Source organism: Pundamilia nyererei, unplaced genomic scaffold (genome assembly GCF_000239375.1).
Source record: "Pundamilia nyererei isolate P.nyererei 1_Seehausen unplaced genomic scaffold, PunNye1.0 scaffold00058, whole genome shotgun sequence".
Taxonomy (NCBI): domain Eukaryota; kingdom Metazoa; phylum Chordata; class Actinopteri; order Cichliformes; family Cichlidae; genus Pundamilia; species Pundamilia nyererei.
Window position 1 is genome coordinate 266,746 of NW_005187459.1, and position 17,670 is coordinate 284,415.

At 39.8% G+C, this 17,670-nt stretch overlaps 1 protein-coding gene across 1 annotated transcript in view; it reads left to right on the forward strand.

Annotated features, from left to right (window-relative positions):
* The first annotated feature begins 5,769 nt into the window (after positions 1–5,769).
* Positions 5,770–17,670, forward strand: part of fndc4a (fibronectin type III domain containing 4a) — a 27,181-nt gene continuing 15,280 nt past the window's right edge. Inside the window, exons 1-3 of the mRNA XM_005734332.1 lie at positions 5,770–6,453; positions 13,544–13,659; positions 15,741–15,945. Coding sequence (XP_005734389.1) covers positions 6,378–6,453; positions 13,544–13,659; positions 15,741–15,945 — 397 coding nt within the window. The 5' untranslated portion in view covers positions 5,770–6,377. The remainder of the gene's footprint in view (positions 6,454–13,543; positions 13,660–15,740; positions 15,946–17,670) is intronic.

Sequence of the window (17,670 nt, forward strand, 5' to 3'; positions counted from 1 at the left end):
GTCGTCTCTAACTCCCGACCTTTCTCGACTAAGCAATGTAAAAAGAACCAGCTAATTACTCGTCTTAGCAATATACATACAGTAAAACAATCTTTCGTAAACGGCGAGTGCTAGCTCTCCGTCTATATTACTCTTTTTCATACCTCGTCTCAGTAAATCGCCGTGTCTCGTTTCCCCACTAGCTTGCTCATGGAAGGTTCGCGAGCGGAAGAGAGAAAAGAAAAATCTGTGTCCTCCTAGGCAGGGGCGGCAGGCGGAGCCTGTACCACGTTTCAGCAGCTCATTGGCCTAGAGTAACACGTGTCTAAACCAGAACAGTTAACTCCTTAACTGCTGCACCTATGGTTTATTCATTACAAATGAAGTGTGCTGCTTAGATTAATGATTCTTTTATTCTGGTGTATTCTAGTTAAGCCATACTCAAATATGGGTTACACATGGCATCTTAATTTATTCAAAATACAGTGCAATGCCAGTGTTCATCTTTAAACCCCTGCTGTCACCATATCTGTTCTTTTTAAGGATTGTATGGTTTTTATTTATGTATATAGACAGCTCAAAAAATAAAATAAAATGAAATAAAGAAACACTTAGAAAGTGTTGGATGGACTGAAACATAATGTCCTTCTATTAGACTTAGGTCAGGTGATCATTGGTTCCAATCAGTGGTATCAGTTCCTTCATCCTCCAGGAACTGCCTGCATAATCTCGTCACATGATGCCAGGTATTGTCACTCACCAGGAGGAACCCAGGACCCACTGCACTAGTGTAGGGTCTGACAATGAGTCAGCCCAAGGATTTCCCCAACCTAATGGCAGTTGGGGTGCCATCGCCTGTGGAGGTCAGAATTTCCATGGACATGCCTACCCACACCATCACTGACCCACTACCAAAAAGGTCATGTTAAATGATGTTGCAGACATCTCCATATCTTCTTCCAGACCCTTTCATGTCTGTCACATGTGCTCAGGGTGAACCTGCTGTCATCATGTCATCTGTGAAAAGCATAGGGTGCCAGTGGAGGACCTGCCAAGTCTGGTATTTTAGGGCCAATTGGGCTCCACGGTCCCTATAAGGCCCACGAGAGGTTTTTGGGTCCTCAGGCCATCATTATGAAGTCTGTTTCTGATTGTTTTGTCTGAGACATTCAAATCTGTGGCCTGCTGGAAGCCATTCTGTAGAACTCTGGCAGGACTCATCCTGTTCCTCCTTGCACAAAGAAGCAGGTACCAGTCCTCTTGATTGGTTAAGGACCTTCCACTGCCCCGTGCAGCTTTCCTACAGAAACTGATGTGCCATCCTGGAGGAGTTGAACTACCTGTGCAACCTCTGTAGGGTTCAGGTATCGGCTCCTGCTACCACTAGGTACACTGACACTAGCCAAACGCAAAACTAAAGACAAAACAGAAAAGATGCAGAGGGAAAAAATGTCAGCAGCCTCCACCTGTAAAACCATTCGTGTTTTGGAGGTTGTCTCATTGTTGCCACTCTAGTCCTGGTGTTCATTTCATAAACACTAAAACAGCTGAAACTGATCAACCCATAGGTTTAACAGACATGCTATACTCTGATTATAGTGTTCCTTTATTTTATTTTATTTTATTTTATTTTATTTTATTTTATTTTATTTTATTTTATTTTGTTTTGTTTTATTTTATTTTAGCAGTGTAATTGGTTTTGACTGGCGTCCCAAAGAACATACTCTAATAATGTGAAGAAAAAAACAACAAGACGGAAATTGCATGCAATATTTATGGGTTGTGTTCCTATTAAGTATTATTAATAGCATTCAGCAATTTACTACCACAGCTACATAGAGTGTTTTATAATGTCCTTTTACAAAATAACCATTAACTTTAGAACTGCTTCATACCCAAGCCAAAAAACTTTTAATGCATAGCAATATTTCTAATATTACACTTCAAGTATCTGAAAATAACCTGGCGGAGCAATAAAGAGTCTATGTCTGCTGTCATTTGTTAAGTCCCTGACATCTCATTACTCATAAAGTCCTTTTACTGGCCACTGAACACCAAGCAATTAACACTTTAAGTCTTCCTCGTGTCAAGTGATGCTTTCCTTTAGGGACTTTAAACCCCGGGATGCTAAAGAGATGCTGCCTGAAAGTTTTATTCAACTAAATGTAGACCTAATAGCACAGAGAAGAATTCAAAGTAAAGAGGAGGAGAGAGAGATAAATAGGTTTCAAAAGGGAGCCAAGGTGTGAAGTGACCTTCTACCTTTAAAAGGTTCTCTGCATTTCATGCATTTATTAAAATGAGCCTTTTAAGACACCACCTGCATAAAAAGATGTTTTGGTTACGTGAAGGTACAAAAATACTGCCAGAGGTTTGTAAAAGCCATTTTTTTCTTTCTTCAGAGTATAAGGAATGAATCTCAGTGAGTTTACCACAAGTTCGGAGAGTAGACAGAAAACAGTCAACAGTTCATAATGAGTTTGAAAATATACACTAAGAAGCAGTCAGTGTGAATGACGATCAACAAGACAAATGAACTGTGAAGTTAGTTATTAAAGCTCAAATAGTATTAAAATGGTTGCCTGGGTCTGATTTTGTAGGGTTTTTTTTAATCTTCATTGTAACCTATAAGCAAAAGAATCATCACTACAAAGTACGGTTTCATTGTACAGCACATACATTCCACCAACTGAGTTGCCAAAACTGATCTTCACCTCATAATGTAATCATTCACAGTATACTGTAAATTCTAATTTACATTGGAAATGTGTACAATGCACTCACAGTGAATTTTTCAAGTTTAAGCAAGAAGATAAAAACAGTTTAGAGCACTTAATATATTAAGTCCAACATTAGTGAAGTCTAGTCAGAATTGCAATTTTAAACAACTAATTTGAAAGTAATTTTTAAAAAATATAAAAATATTTTGTGGTTAACAAGAGTCCCGTTTACTTGTTAAACCATGACGATTGACTGCCTGGAAAATGGCAAGTCAAACTCATACTTGCACATTTCAGAAATCCACAGAGATTAATGAAAACACAGTTTGATTTTCACCTTTCTGACTGACGCTGCTCATCTGAAAAATGAATTTACACCAGTGGAGGTATCAGTGGAAGGACAGTATGACAGTGAAGTGTGAACATTTTTGGTGGCATAATTTGTAGATGGGGCCCAAGTCACACAAAAACAGGCTTAGTTTGCACAAGTTGGCACTGGTTACATAAAACAAGTCACAAAGCATGATTTCATTTCACCTGTGATGGGTTAAAGTCACTACAGGAGACAGTAACATTTTTTAAAGGCAGGAAGCTACTGCCATAGATTAAATAAAATCCAAATCACCAAGTATTAAACATTCAACTGTTTGGGATCTAATTCCTTTTATTCATTGTCTCCTGTTTTCAGATGGGGGTTTTTTTTTTGTTTTGTTTTGTTTTTTGCCTGTCCCATTTGGATCTTTAGCCATCAGAAATGTTGTCTGAAGGCCAAGAAAGATGCCAAGCGGCTATTTTTAGATGTTTAAAAGTGAATCTAAGTGAAGCTTGTGCTGGAATGTCACTCTGGATTTTATAATTTTATTTGAGATCCATTTTAGTGGACTCGAGCAGTGGCTCGAGATTGATCTTGGGATAATCTTTGATCAATCTCTGTCTTTTGACTCTCATATTAAATCAGTGACCCACTCCTGCTTCTTTCATTTAAGAAATATTGCCAAATTTAGGACTATTGTCTCCAAAGCTGAACTGGAGATGTTTGTCCACGCCTTCATCTCCCCCCGGTTAGACTATTGTAACACACTCTTTTCCTGTCTGTCTAAGGCTTCCTTAAATTGCCTCCAAGCGGTCCAAAATGCTGCAGCAATGCTTTTAACCCACATTAATAAATTCTCCCATATCGCTCCCATGTTAAAATCCTTGCACTGGCTTCCAGTTGGGTAGAGATATAAGTTTAAAATCCTCACTTTTGCATTTATGTCTTTACGAGGTGAGGCCCCCACCTATATCACTAAGCTTCTCCAACACTCTCCAAAGTGGATTGTTTGATCCACTAATAGTGGTCTTCTATCTTTTCCACGGAGGGAGATCACACTTTTCAAACTCTAGCTCCAATACTGTGGAACAGTTTACCTCCCCCGCTATGCACCATCAACTCTGTGGCTTCTTTTTTTTAAAAAAGCTTAAAACACATGTGATTAGACAGGCATTTGGGTCATGTTCGTGTGTAATATGTAGTGCTTTTATACTTCCTTTATATTGTTTGTTTGATATGATTTTACATTCTCATGTGAAGCACTTTGTAATAGCTTCTTGTCTTAAAAAGTGCTATATAAATAAATTTTACCTCCTTACTTACTAAATAAAGGCTGCAGGGGGGATTTTGGGGGGTAAAGAATAGAAATTCCCAGCATAGCACAGTAAGACACAGCTTGGTGTGAGGCAGCATCTCTGTCTTCTCTGAAAATTATGTAAAAGACTCTAAAGGAGGTTTAGTACATTGTTTACAAATCACTGCAAAACTATCCTGACTTCCAGTCTTACACTGAAGCTGTAATAGTAGATAGAACTGGTCTGAATAAACTAATCTTTACATCTATAAAAAAAAAAAAACTTTTTTATTACACCATAGAGAAAAGAAGTTAAGCTTGATGCAAAAGCTGAAAAAGAAAAACAACAGCACACGTCTGCCTCATCACAGAGTCCTCAATTTTACCATCAAACATCTGTATTTATATTGACTTTCATGCTGAGGGAACATTCACAAAAGAACACAGTCAATACAGTGAGTGCTAACCACAATAGACCCACTTTTCTGAGCTCTCATGAAGATAAATGCCAGCCACAAATAGACAGCTGTCATGGCAACTCCATATCTAATATCTAAAACGTCGCATCCGTCTGCTCAGACTCACAGAAAACTGGACACTAAAAGGTTAAGAGCGCTAATTTAGTTGGCAGAGTTATGAAAAAGAATTAAATGCACGATTAAGTTTCGAGAGGGTACGTGAGTAAGTGTTATTTTACTTCTTTATTCCTAGTAATTGAAAGATTTGCCACCCGTCCCCTGCTTTACAGTAACAAGAACCCAAATATTTGATGACTTCTTTCCTCTTGTCTGAATAAAGACCGCAGTAGCCCTGCGTGCGGCTGGCAGATTCCCCGTAGATAAGCAATCTGCCTTGAAACGCTCGTCCCATGAGGCAATGCACTCAGCTTATCAACGTGATTCATCTTCCTGATTGTTTGGCGTGTCTTAGGGCGGTGGGTGAGAGGCACATCGACCTGCTGCAGCTGGATGGTGGAACGAAATGCTAATCAGCCGGTATTTGTGATCAGCGGTTTAGTGCATGTGAAAGAACGGGGGGACAGGCTGTCTGTCCCATTGTACTGCCATTCACTCACTCCCCTGTTGCTTCCCTCACAGCACAGGCCAGCCTATTGCGGTAAACATTAGCCCCTGGCACTGCTGCTGAAATATTAAAGCATCTGGAGGAGGGTGTGCGCGCACAGGTAGGCGTGCAGCTGCTCCTCTCCTCTGATGACACGTGGAGGATTAATCAGTGCAATGCGCGCGCTTCGGCAGAAGAGCTAAGTGTTAGGAACATCGCTGGTCTCATTGGCTACTTGGAGAGAGCGAGAGGTGGGGGGAGGGCTATTTAAAAAAAAAAAAAAAAAGGTCCGCAGGATGACCAGCCCCGCGTGCCGTGTGTGAATAAACACGTACAGGTCCGAAGCTGTAAACAGTTTAAAAAAAAAGAAAGAAAGAAAAAGAAGAAGAAGAAAGAAAGAAAAGAAAAAGAAAAGAAAGGAAAAAAGAAAAAGAAGAAAAGGGGGGAAAAAACCTTAGAGCGTGAGGGCTCGGCGGAAACTGGAAAACTTAGGCGCTGTCCATGGTGCTGAATTTGAATAGCCCCTCGCTGTCCCCTTGGGCCGTGGGGGGACCGGCGACCCCGCTGTGAAGCATCACATTGTTCGGCGACCTGCTCGTACCTGAGCTCACCGGATGATCGATGATCCGGAGGTCGGTGGTGATGGTGTATGATTCCAACCGGCAGGTTTAGAAGGACAGCAGACTCGGTCTCGGTTCGCACGGGAACATGGATGAAGGACTTGTGGGATTAAAAGCCCGAATGAAGACAACATGTCTCTGAGGAGGCGGCTCGCTACGTACTTTCACAGGTTATCTGTTTACTGAGCAGATCAGCAGATCGAGCCCGATTCAGCCAGAAGCAGCAGGAGGAGCAGGAGCTCATTCACTCATCCCTCCATTCATGAGAGGAATTCCAACACGTTGCAAAAAAGATGAACTGCTGTAATTTAGTAACCCTTCAATAATAGGAGATTTGCATTAAAAAATATTAACATTAATCTAAGAAGAGCAAATACATCCACCAAGGCATGGCTCGTCTTCTTGTTTTTGTCAACTCCGTGGTCCTGTTGCTTTTTGGCAGCGATGTGTTCTTGGTGGGAGCAAGTAAGTATGAGCCTCTCAAGCAGACTCAAATTAATTATTGTGCCTTCTTGTAGCCTTGTAAAATGCGCCATTACTCAAACTATTACAGCCCTTTGGAAGGGTTTACGCACCTCAATCCCACAACTCATTCATATACATCAAATACGTGCTAAAATACGATTATGCCGTTGCATCCAGCTAATAACATCTGTTTAACCTGCTGTATGATCTGGGCCTTACATTATCACTATTCTTACCTTATTTACTATCTCTAAATCACTAATAAAACCAGATATAGTGTTTGCAGTGTTTTAAATATACCTTTGGTGTTTTGAATAGCCTGATTACAGATAAACAAAAATCAAACCAAAAACTATTTTAACAAGTCTATCAAAAGAGCACATTCTTGTTTCCCCTCTACTCAATTTAAAGGTAATATTATGTGCAATTCTACTAAAGACAATTCAGTTTAGCCTGTTTTAATTAGACATCCAAATCCATACATTTAATTTCACTACAACAACACTAGTTGCAGAGCCAATGGCGCCTTAAGTTCAATGCAGCAAAGAGACAGATCACCAGTGCATAAACTGTGGTTTGTTTGCATTCTTTCCATTGCGAGGTCCGCTTCAGGCTTAAAATGTATGAATCCTTGCTATTTCTGCCACAGAAGTCTCCTGAGCCTCTGTGTGCATGCATCTACAGTATCTCTGTCTCTTTATCTGTCTACCTCTATCACTTTCCCCTCGCCTCTCAAGGGAACTGAGTCCTACATGTGATAGCGCCTTGAGAGAATCAGATTGGCACTTCACGGTTTCTGTGGGTGGGTGTGCTCTGTCTGCCTCAGACACCTATTCAGAGCTTCTTTTTTTTTCGAATGTTTTGTGGCTGACATGTGACGCAAAAAGGCATCTCTGATCTCTGTGGAGTTTGCCCAGAACGTAAGCTTGTCACTGCTGAACACATAAATGTTACACTCACAGATACAAATGTGGCGGCTGCTCTGAGCTTTAAAGTAAATTGAAATAAATGCTGGATTCATTACCGCCAGTCCAGACTAAGCTAGGAGAGTGCTGGATTCAAAGTCATTTAGAAGAAGGTGTGACTTAATTTTATGATAATTCGGTGCATGGTGAGGGTATGGAAAAGGATCATTTCAAGTCACTTGGAAGTCCAAATGAAAATGTGTATTTATGGCAAATGTTAGTGTAATACAAAGGCTCTGAAATTTATTTTTCCTTCATTTTCATGTCTTATTTCATCTGGGCCAAAAGCTTTTTCTGCAGCTTGTTAAAAACCGGTCTTGAAAGTAACGCATCAAACTCATCACTCCTCTTGCAATTTTTGAGAAAATTCCAGCACTTTCCAGACAAAACCAAAAGTGAGATGCAGTTCTTCCTTAAATCAATCAGTACAAGCATCCACACTCAATTTCTGTCATTCTAGGTGATATAAAAGACTTGAATACTAGTACCTACGTTAACATTAACACAAACTAAAAGCAAGCACATTAGGAAATAGATCCCACATGAGCGTCAGACACTAAACAAATGTAAATGAAAACTTATTGGATTTACTGGCTTGCTGGGCTCATATCATCCTTCAAATTGGCAATATGCTGTTCATAAACCTGGTGACATATTCATGACAAATAGATGTTCTCAGTTACAGATGAATTCATTAGTATGAAAGCCAATATTTGCCCATCTTGTCATAATTATCTGCTGTGACACGGTATTTATTTTAAACAGACACACACACATAACGAGGGGGAAACGCAAGGTAGATTTTCAGCGGGTTTTTGTGTGTCACTCTTGTCTTGTTCAGATGTCTGCAGAAACCAGTAAACACCCACTGTTGGTGCACATTACACTTTGAGGCGGATAAAGTGATGTCCGCTTGAAACTGAAAAGGCTCAAGGTTGGGCCAGTGATTATATTAACCTTAGAGCGGTGCCGTGTCCCATCTGGTCTCACTGCCATTTCACAGCCTCTGGATCTGCGAGTAATAACACAGAGGGTACCTACAGTAAAGAAAGGGGCGCTAAGTGGTCCTACAGTCAAGGGGATCTGAATTGTGGAGGAAAAGACGCAGGAGCTAGCCAGGCCCGTTTACACACATAACCACTTCAGACTGCTGCGGCAAAACTAAATAGAGAAGTGGATTGAAGCGAGAGACTTAAGATCACATCAAATCACTGCTCCCGCATGACATCATGTATGAAAGAAGAGTCTCAGAAAGAAGAGGATTGAGAGTGAAACAAGAGGGAAAAGGCATTCGCAGGTAATACAGGGATGCACGGTGCTGCAGCGGAAATAAAAGCAGCACAGCACTGCTTAAAAGCTCGATAGCAAGCAATTTACAAGCAGAGGAGAACATTTAGACTTCCCATGACTGACTCTGAAATATGTCCTGATGAAGCCATTTGAAGATTGACTGGACAACATGTCAAAATCGGAGGCTTAGTTCTTCCCTTTATTTATGTCAGCAAGAGTTTAATTTTACGAGGGAGGTTGACATTATAAGTATTAGATAAGGATTAAACTATAAGCAGTCCTTCAAACTGTCACTATCTTAGAGGTAATTGAAATGTGACTAATAATAAAGGAACATTAAAAAAAAAGCCACTTTTCTGCCTTTAAATGTATTTTTACCAGTAAACAGATCAGTCCCCCTGGACCGTTGATGCCCTCTTAACTAAACACAAATTCAGGTTAGGCAGCTTTTAAAGTAGCAGCAGCATCAGTGTAGATGTTTACATAGAAAGACTGCAGAAAACATCAATACAGTTCAATTGAATTCATTAAAAAAATGTGGGAAGAATGGAAAACCACCATAAAATAGGTCAGATATTGTGATATCCAGCTGTAGCAGATTTTTTTTATATATGGTCATTTCATGAACCTTTTACAAAATAACATTAATAGATTTAGAAAATCTCTACACATGGGGAACAAAGCTGAATATCTACAATGAGCGGCAGTGATCTTCAGGCACTCAGACAGTGTGTTAAAAGCAGTTATAACTCTGTAGTGGACATTACTGCATGGGCACAGAAACACTTCCAAAAACACACGCGATCACTACCCAATTCATCTATTCATCAAAAAATGGAAGTTAAAACTCTTGTGTGTGAAGAAAATCAGATATAAAAAAAGATCAGAAAAATGGTCCAGTGTAGGAGCTCATTTACATTTAGGTGAAACTAGGTTTGAATTTGTTTACATTCTTCTTCGAGCTAAAGCGGAGAGAGCATCAGTCTTATCAGAACACTTGGAGGACCACGCCTTCAAACACGCCCCCTCTGGGTCTTTTCTTTTATATATGCTCCCCCCCCCCCAAGCTGTTTGTTCTCATTTTTGTGCCCCACCCTCTCTCCTGGTTTTCCACTCCCTTCACTTCTTCACTTCTCATTAGTACATGGGGATCTGCCAGGCCCGGGAGCCACCTCCAGTCCCCATCGAGGTCTTCCCCAAACGGCAGCTCTATTCTTGATTAAGCCATTCACCTTTATCTACTAAAAAAACGCTGCCCAACCTAAAATAAGGCCCAGCTAGTGAAAGTATGTAAGATAGCATCCATGACTGTGTTGATGGCATACATAACTTAACTGAAGCTCAAGTTATCAATGAAGGAACCATTAATGTTGAATGGCACAAAAAGATTTTGAAGCAACACAGCACAAAGCAACACAACCAGACAACTCTTTTTTTTCCCCAGGGAAAGCGTTGCTTATTTCAGCAAAACAACAACAAATCTCATTTTGCACACGTTCAATCACAGCGCTGTGATAAGACAGTCTGGGGTCTGACTGGGGACAGACCTACAAAACGCTGTTGAGGAGATGAAATCCCTTTTCAAGGCATAATAGGATAATGTCTTATTCCCAGCCTTAAAAATTCCCGTATTCCAAATATTGTCTTGTGTTGACAGACTCAAATCTTATAGATTTGAACTATAAAATGTTTTAATTTCAACATTTAATATTTTGTCTTTGTATTAATTTCACATAAAGATGCAGTTTAAAATACTTCAAAATCACTGAATTTTGTTTTTATTTTCATTTTTCACAGCGATCAAACTGTTTTGTTTTTTGTTTTTTAAAGTTGACTAAGTAAAAGCATAATCTCTCATTTTCCACTTCCAAATTCCTGTTTAACCATCGTGTCATGCTTATGCATTCCTGGGATAAAAAGCATCATAAGCTGTCTTCATACAGTAAATCTGAACTTTTATTTTCTGACCATAAAACATATCCAATTAGTCTTATGGTGTAAAGCATGAGCAGCCAATAAGAAAACAGGCAGTTCTGCTTCGCAAGCAAACATAGAGGTCAAAATAAGAGATGCTGCCCCTTTATCTGGCTCCGATAAACTCAACCTGGGCTCATTTCCACACAGCTCATCAGCCATTCAAAGATCCACCAGCCTTTTCTCCATGTCTGTGTGTGCACTCTGGTTAGATGGGGCACTAGCTAATGTGCTCTGCTTTGGCTATAAGCTATGATTCATCCTGGCAGTGCTCCCACATCCCGAGAGGGATGTACCTATTGCCTTTTTATTTCAGATCTTACATAATGCATTCCGTTGAGTGGGGCTTACCCCAGCCACATGGCAGATAACAAGTACTGAAGTCTCTGCCATGACAATCATTACTGCAGTGGAGAACATCAAAGAAGCTAGAGGGGATCATTTGAACTTCTGGGCTGCACATTAAACACAATGCTGTCTAATAAGCCAGCTGTGATTCAGTTTTATAAATGTAAACACCTATTTTGTTTATTTAGTCTTTCATATGATTGAATAGCAGTTTTAAATGTAAGCATTTCAGCAAATCCTTCATTTAAAATGCCTCATGCTTCAGGTTTAAATATGCGCGTCCCAGTCAAATTTGCAAGTAATGGATACGGCACCTTATAGGAAGCGGGCTTTGAAGTAGTGCATTACATTACATTAGCAATGATTCAAGGCCTGATTGCCCTTTACTGTCACGTGCTCCATCATCACCAAATGATCCGCAGACAGAGCATCATGGATACGAGCTGTTTCTTTACCCATGCGCGACTTCGTGTGACCCTCGTTACCTAAAGGACAATGAGCTAAAGAGAAATGAACACGTCCCATCTGGGATGAATGCTGCCCCCTGCTTCTGGCGAAGGCTCACTTTAGGGCACGTGCTGATGGCAATCAAGCCTTAATGGTCTGTCGCTCTGTTAACAGCGGAGTCAAGTGTGACCTCGCTAAACAACGAGCACAGGTAACTCTGCTGCAACAACAACTGAAGCTTCTGTGGAGCTCTTTTAAAAAGGCGCCATTACTGTCAGTCAGTCCCAGGATGTTGGGATTTAATTTGAGTGATGAAAGATTTGAGCATAAACATGACATATTCGCAGTCAGAAGACAATTAAACACTGTCGCAACAGAAGGTCGTTTGAACCATGATTGTACACATATATATCTACAATGTCCTAAAGGATTTCCAAAGTTCAAAGAAAATCAAAAACTATACAAGACTTCCTGTCAGTCTTAACACTGCATAGCCCCTTCTTACATAAAGTTGTTCTCATTACATGGACAAAATGAGGCAGATATAACCTCCAAACCTCTTAATGCCTGTGTTACCTCCCCCCCCCTCCCCCGTCCTCCCCCTGACTATCTCCACAGAACATTAATTTCCTCTCGCGCTTTCCATCACAGGGTAAGAATTAGCTCGGTCCCTTGTTCAGCTCATTCACTCCCTTCCACAAACCAATCCGAGCGTGTCATGAGCCAGAGAAACCAAGCATCATGCTCGTGATTGACCCACTACGTGGCGCATGGGGGTCACCATGCGCCACGTAGTGCCATGGGAGCTAGGGCAGGGAGACTGATAACCTTGTCTGACCCGGGCTCCATGGATCCACCTCAGTGTCACCTTTTGCACAGAACAGAGCGACTGTTGCTGATTCTCTCAAAGATAAAATAGGAGGCAGGAGTACCAGAGATAAAAAAAAAAGAAAAAAAAAAGAAAGAAGAGAGACAGACTTATGTAGATAAGCGCGACTGAGCCAGGAAACCGCACATCATCTGAAAAACCTCTCAATTTCATCATTTCGGCTTTCATCTTTCTTTTTCAAGCAATATCTTTTATGGTCCATGCACAGCACATGCTGTGATCTCAAGACAGCTGTGTTATGTATTATTAAATCCATGCTGCATGACTTTACAAAAGTGACTGAAATACAAATTTACTTCATAGCTGTCAATTAATGCTCACTTTGAGGTGAATCGTTAGAGCAAGCATTACTTAAAGGGGCCAGTTGTATATGTTTTACAAGGTCTTCTCTGATGTCATTGCAGAAAATTTCCACTCATGTGACATTTTCCACATATCACCAGCTACCAAGAGGCCATTAGAAATAATGGTAGCAACAAAAGGCTCACAGATAGTGTCCAGGTTCCAAACTGTCGAGCCTGTCCCATCTTACCTATTCATCTGACCTGAGTGATTGCTTATCGCTGTTCAGGCCTCCCCCCGTCACTCTGTAATTCTCCTGCTCTTCGCTTGCCCCCGCTTTTGTTCCCACTTTGCAATCAGCATGTGTACTGGCAACCAAATCATGATAGATGGCTGCAAAGTGACAGGCTGAAGAAGCATAACCCTGTCTAGAGAGGTGAACATGATATAGACCACTATAAGGCTAGTCAGTCAGGCTGACCCAGAAGCTTGTCAGGACTAGTGCAAATATATTTGCAGGTTCATTTAAAATGCAAGTACACAGGTTATTTAAATGGATTTATTTGTCATTTATTGTAACTTTTGGGTTAAAAGAGGCAGGAAAATACTGGTCCCTTCAAAAACACACATTACAAATAATTAAAATAAGTCCAGAGTGTACTAACGGTTTGTGGATGCCTGTAGAAATAGATCTATTCCTGACCTGAGTACAGTACATTACATTTTACAAGTAAGACTGAAAGAAGTGAGTATGTGGGTTCTCTGAATCTTAGACTTCAGAGTACCAGCACGATTTTAGAGACCCTTCATGAACACAGATGGCGTGGGTCTACTCAAATATCTGGAAAAGCTGCTGGATTAACAGATCTTTCTCTTGCTGTTTACTCTCCTCCAGACCGGCCACCAGCTCCTGTCAATGTGTCTGTCATGCACCTGCGAGCCGACTCTGCAACTATATCATGGGAAGTTCCAGAGGGGGACATAATAATTGGTTTCTCCATCTCACAGCAGGTAATTCTTAAAACTTCAAAATGCAAAAAAAGGAAAGAAAATTAAATTCAAAGTTTCCTTCTTTCTTTCTTTTTTGTTGTTTTAGCCCTTTTGATTTGTAAATAAGCTTTCATCATTTCCTGTTTTTTGGTGCCAACATGCCAGCAGATAGACTGGTGAAGTGGTGCATAATAATAATTACCTGCATAAAATTGGTACTGGCTGAATGGAGCATGGCTCTTAGCGTGAAGCTAGAATAAAACCTGCTATGCCCAATTTGCAGAGAGAAAACATGAATGCACAGAAGTATGTGACGCTGCCAAAAGTGCATTTTTTTTTTTCATAATGAAAAAATTTCAGGCTTAAAATAGGAAAGCCAGTAAATGCTAACAACGAATGACAGAATGCAATACGCTGCTGTAATCATGTTTACGCTTTACGCAGCTGAAAACATTATGCACCCATTTACTTTGTTTTTCATTCAGTGTGACTGATGGGCTGAACACGACACCCACTCTCCTTCTTCCTCCTGTATAGCAGCTGCATTTGAACACCATCAGCATCCGCCTTCAGTGTCTATGGCAGTTTAATCACAAGATTATTCATTGTTTACAGACAGCTACATGACTTTTTTCTCTCCCCCCAACAATAAAATCTCTCTGTCAAGCGCGGCCATAGAAATAAATAAGAAGACATTTGGCCTGACGTCACTCTAAGTGCAGATTGTTTGTGAGCGCTGAGATCCCTGCATGTTACTGGAGGAGTAATTCTTTTTTGCTTTAGGTCCTGATTGCTCCAATAGCGTTCGGAGAAGTCAAAGATAAAGTTTGAGATTGTGAAAACTTGTCTCCCGGCACTTGTGGTCTAACTTAATCAGACATCAATTCCTAGTCGAGACCCCATATGATGAAAATAAAGTGCCAACTGCTAATATGATAAAATACTCAGCATGACTTTCACCAGAACCTGGAATATTTTCTGGTTGGTCACCTCTACCTCACATTGGTTCCCTGATTGTTTTTTTAATGACACTGGAGAGAAATACATTGTTGACTATAGCACTAGCATAAAGAAAAAACCTCATGAGGTGAAACAAAGACTGTCTTACCTTTAGAGCCATTTTGAGGTTGTATTTATGCTATCACTGAATCTACTCTGCTCTTTGCTTTCTGTTTAACCCTGCGATATCACGCATTAACAATATTGCTAAATATCCAAATCATTTTTTAATGTTTCTGTAATGGTTATTCTACCAGTACGTGCAAGATCCTTAATCCAAATTCTATTTTTAACGCTTTAATATGATTATTGTGTTTATCCATGAATTTTCTTATTTTTTGTTTTATCAAAAAGCTGGAAAAATAGTAAAGCGCATTATTATTCATTATGTTTTGATTAAGATGCTAATTACATTTATATACCTGCAATCCTGAACAGAAAAATGAGTTTTAGTGGTTAAATGTTAAACTCGATTAATTTCTGACTTGTCAGAGTAGTCACATTTGGTTATGTGCCTAGTAAATAAAAGATTTTTAGTTTTTGGCAGATTTCTAAAACATTTGTGGTATCTTATTTTTATGACTGGTGATCCAATGCATTTTTTAAACAGTGAATATTTTAAAAAAGATTGTACTTTTTTTTGGTCCGAATCTCAAGGTCTTGTTCAAAGAGAATTACTGTGTTTCGCTCTAGAATATATGTATGGTGGGTCTTTACCACAGAGTGTATATTAAGGAGTGACATAAAAACGACCTAAAATCTGCATTCTTTCTAACCATCAGCAAATGGGTTGCTGGTCTTATTTTGCACAACATGATGTTTGGTTTGTAAGTGATAGTGCAAGGAAAACAGATCATAGAGCAGGTTATGCTTTAGGGTGGACCTAACTTTTGATAAATTGTTAAAGGTGAGTGGGCAGCAGAGACACCCCTCATTTGTAATGTCTGGTTTAAAAGAACCAAGAAGGTGCCAGCCTAAATGCTTAGCTCAAGACTTCATTCTATAGTGCTTGCGTTACAATACAAACACTATGTAAACATTTGTTGTGAATTCACGCCAAACAATTCACTATCGCTTTGTTTTTCTTCTATTCAAATATTCAGAGGCAGGATGGACAAATGCAGCGATTCATCCGGGAGGTCAACACAACCAGCCGTTCTTGCGTTCTTTGGGACCTGGAGGAGGATACAAACTATATCATTCAGGTCCAGTCTATTGGCCTCTATGGCGAGAGTCAAGCCAGCAAGAAGGTCCATTTTCATACCCTTAAGAAGTCAGACCGCTTTCCTTCCAACAGCTCCAACCAAGGTATGGTACTCTGAGACCTTGAGCAAAATTCCTCTAAAAAAAAAGGGGGGGGGGGGGGGAGTCTCACAACATGCTATGAGTCATTGAAGCTGTAGACAGACATGATCAAGATTACTGCTACGCTTACAAATCATTGAGACCTGCATGTCTTCGACATGCTGTGGAAAGAAAAACAAAATGTGGCAAGAGCAGAATTCTTGACAGTTCTGCAAAGAGAACAAAATGATTCTCAAAATGAGATAAATATGTGGATTGCTATTGTGTTTCAAACTGAATACGCTCTTCATTTAGTGTCCGAGGAGCCTTCAATCTTCTAATCAGTCATTAAACAAATTAAACAGAGAAGTACGCGGCTAGGTGTTTGGTATTATTGTGTGCTCCACACAGAACAGCAAAAACGAAAAACAAAAGCAGCAAGTTGTCTGAGGAGATAAGAAAGAAAGGATTCCAAGGCATGATGAAGGTGAAGACTACAATACATCTCCAAGCAGCTTGAATCCTGTAACCAGAGATTAAATCTAATTAATAAGTTTGAGGGCCACAGGACTGCAGCCATCCTATCTGGAGATGGATGCAGAGAAAAACTGACACAAGACTGAATAGAAGTTTAGAATGTGTAGAAGGGAAGACAACCAAACTTTGAAACAGTACAATAAATCCTTTTGGAGATTACAAAATCTGTCAAAAACTTGTTTAAAGCTAAAAATGATATTTCTCATTTATTAGGAAAATAACAAACTGAATTCATGTTTTTACACCCAAATGTGAGGCGGCACACTCAACCGGACTCTGAGAAGTCGCAACTTAATCAAGCGCAACATTCAACATTCACTAAAACTCATTTTACTGTTCAGAAATTCCAATGAATAACTGTAATTTAGCATCTTAATTTAAAAAATAATATATATATTTTAAATGTTTTCTTACATTTTCTTTGTAAAACTGAAAAATTGAACGTTTACAGATGAGAAACAACAATTATTTTTTGGCATTAAAAACATAATTCAGAATAAAGACTCCGTACATACTGCTGGATTAACCATTCCTAAACATAAAATGTGATTTTTGTAATTACCAAAATTTTGGGTAGCTATGGCAAAAACCTTACACTGGGTGATTGTGTCAGAATTGTCAATGCAACACCTACTGTGCTTTATCATTTTTTAATCGATTTATTTATTTATTTATGGGGGTTTTTTGCAATTGGTGACACATGGTGGCATAAATGTGTACAGAGTACAATAAAACAAAAAAAAAATCATCAGAGTGTCAGAGAGATCTACTGTGTCACAGCTGCTCTAACAGACCTCTAACATCTTAAAGCACCCATATTGACACGATTCAGAAGTGAGCTCTGAGTCCCAATCTTAACTCAGCCATAAGAAATCACACATTCAACCTGACAAAATACATTCAGGAAGAGTGAACAATCTACCAATCTACCAGATAAGACATGTGGAAGTCTAATTAAGTGCCAGATTCCTGCGATTGGCTTAAACAATCGTTATAAACGATTGGGTTAGGGTGGGCAAGATGCTGTCAAATTTGTCTAAGTGCAGTAGAATTGATAAGTTCACAAGAAGCCACAGCACCAGTTTTGTGCATTACGTAACACATTTGTTTTTAATTTTACACGGTTTGCCACGGGCCTTTTTCCCGAGGCACAGGCAGAAGCAACCCATTACAGACACTCTTCCCGCTGTTGCGCTAAAGCCTCTTCTTACT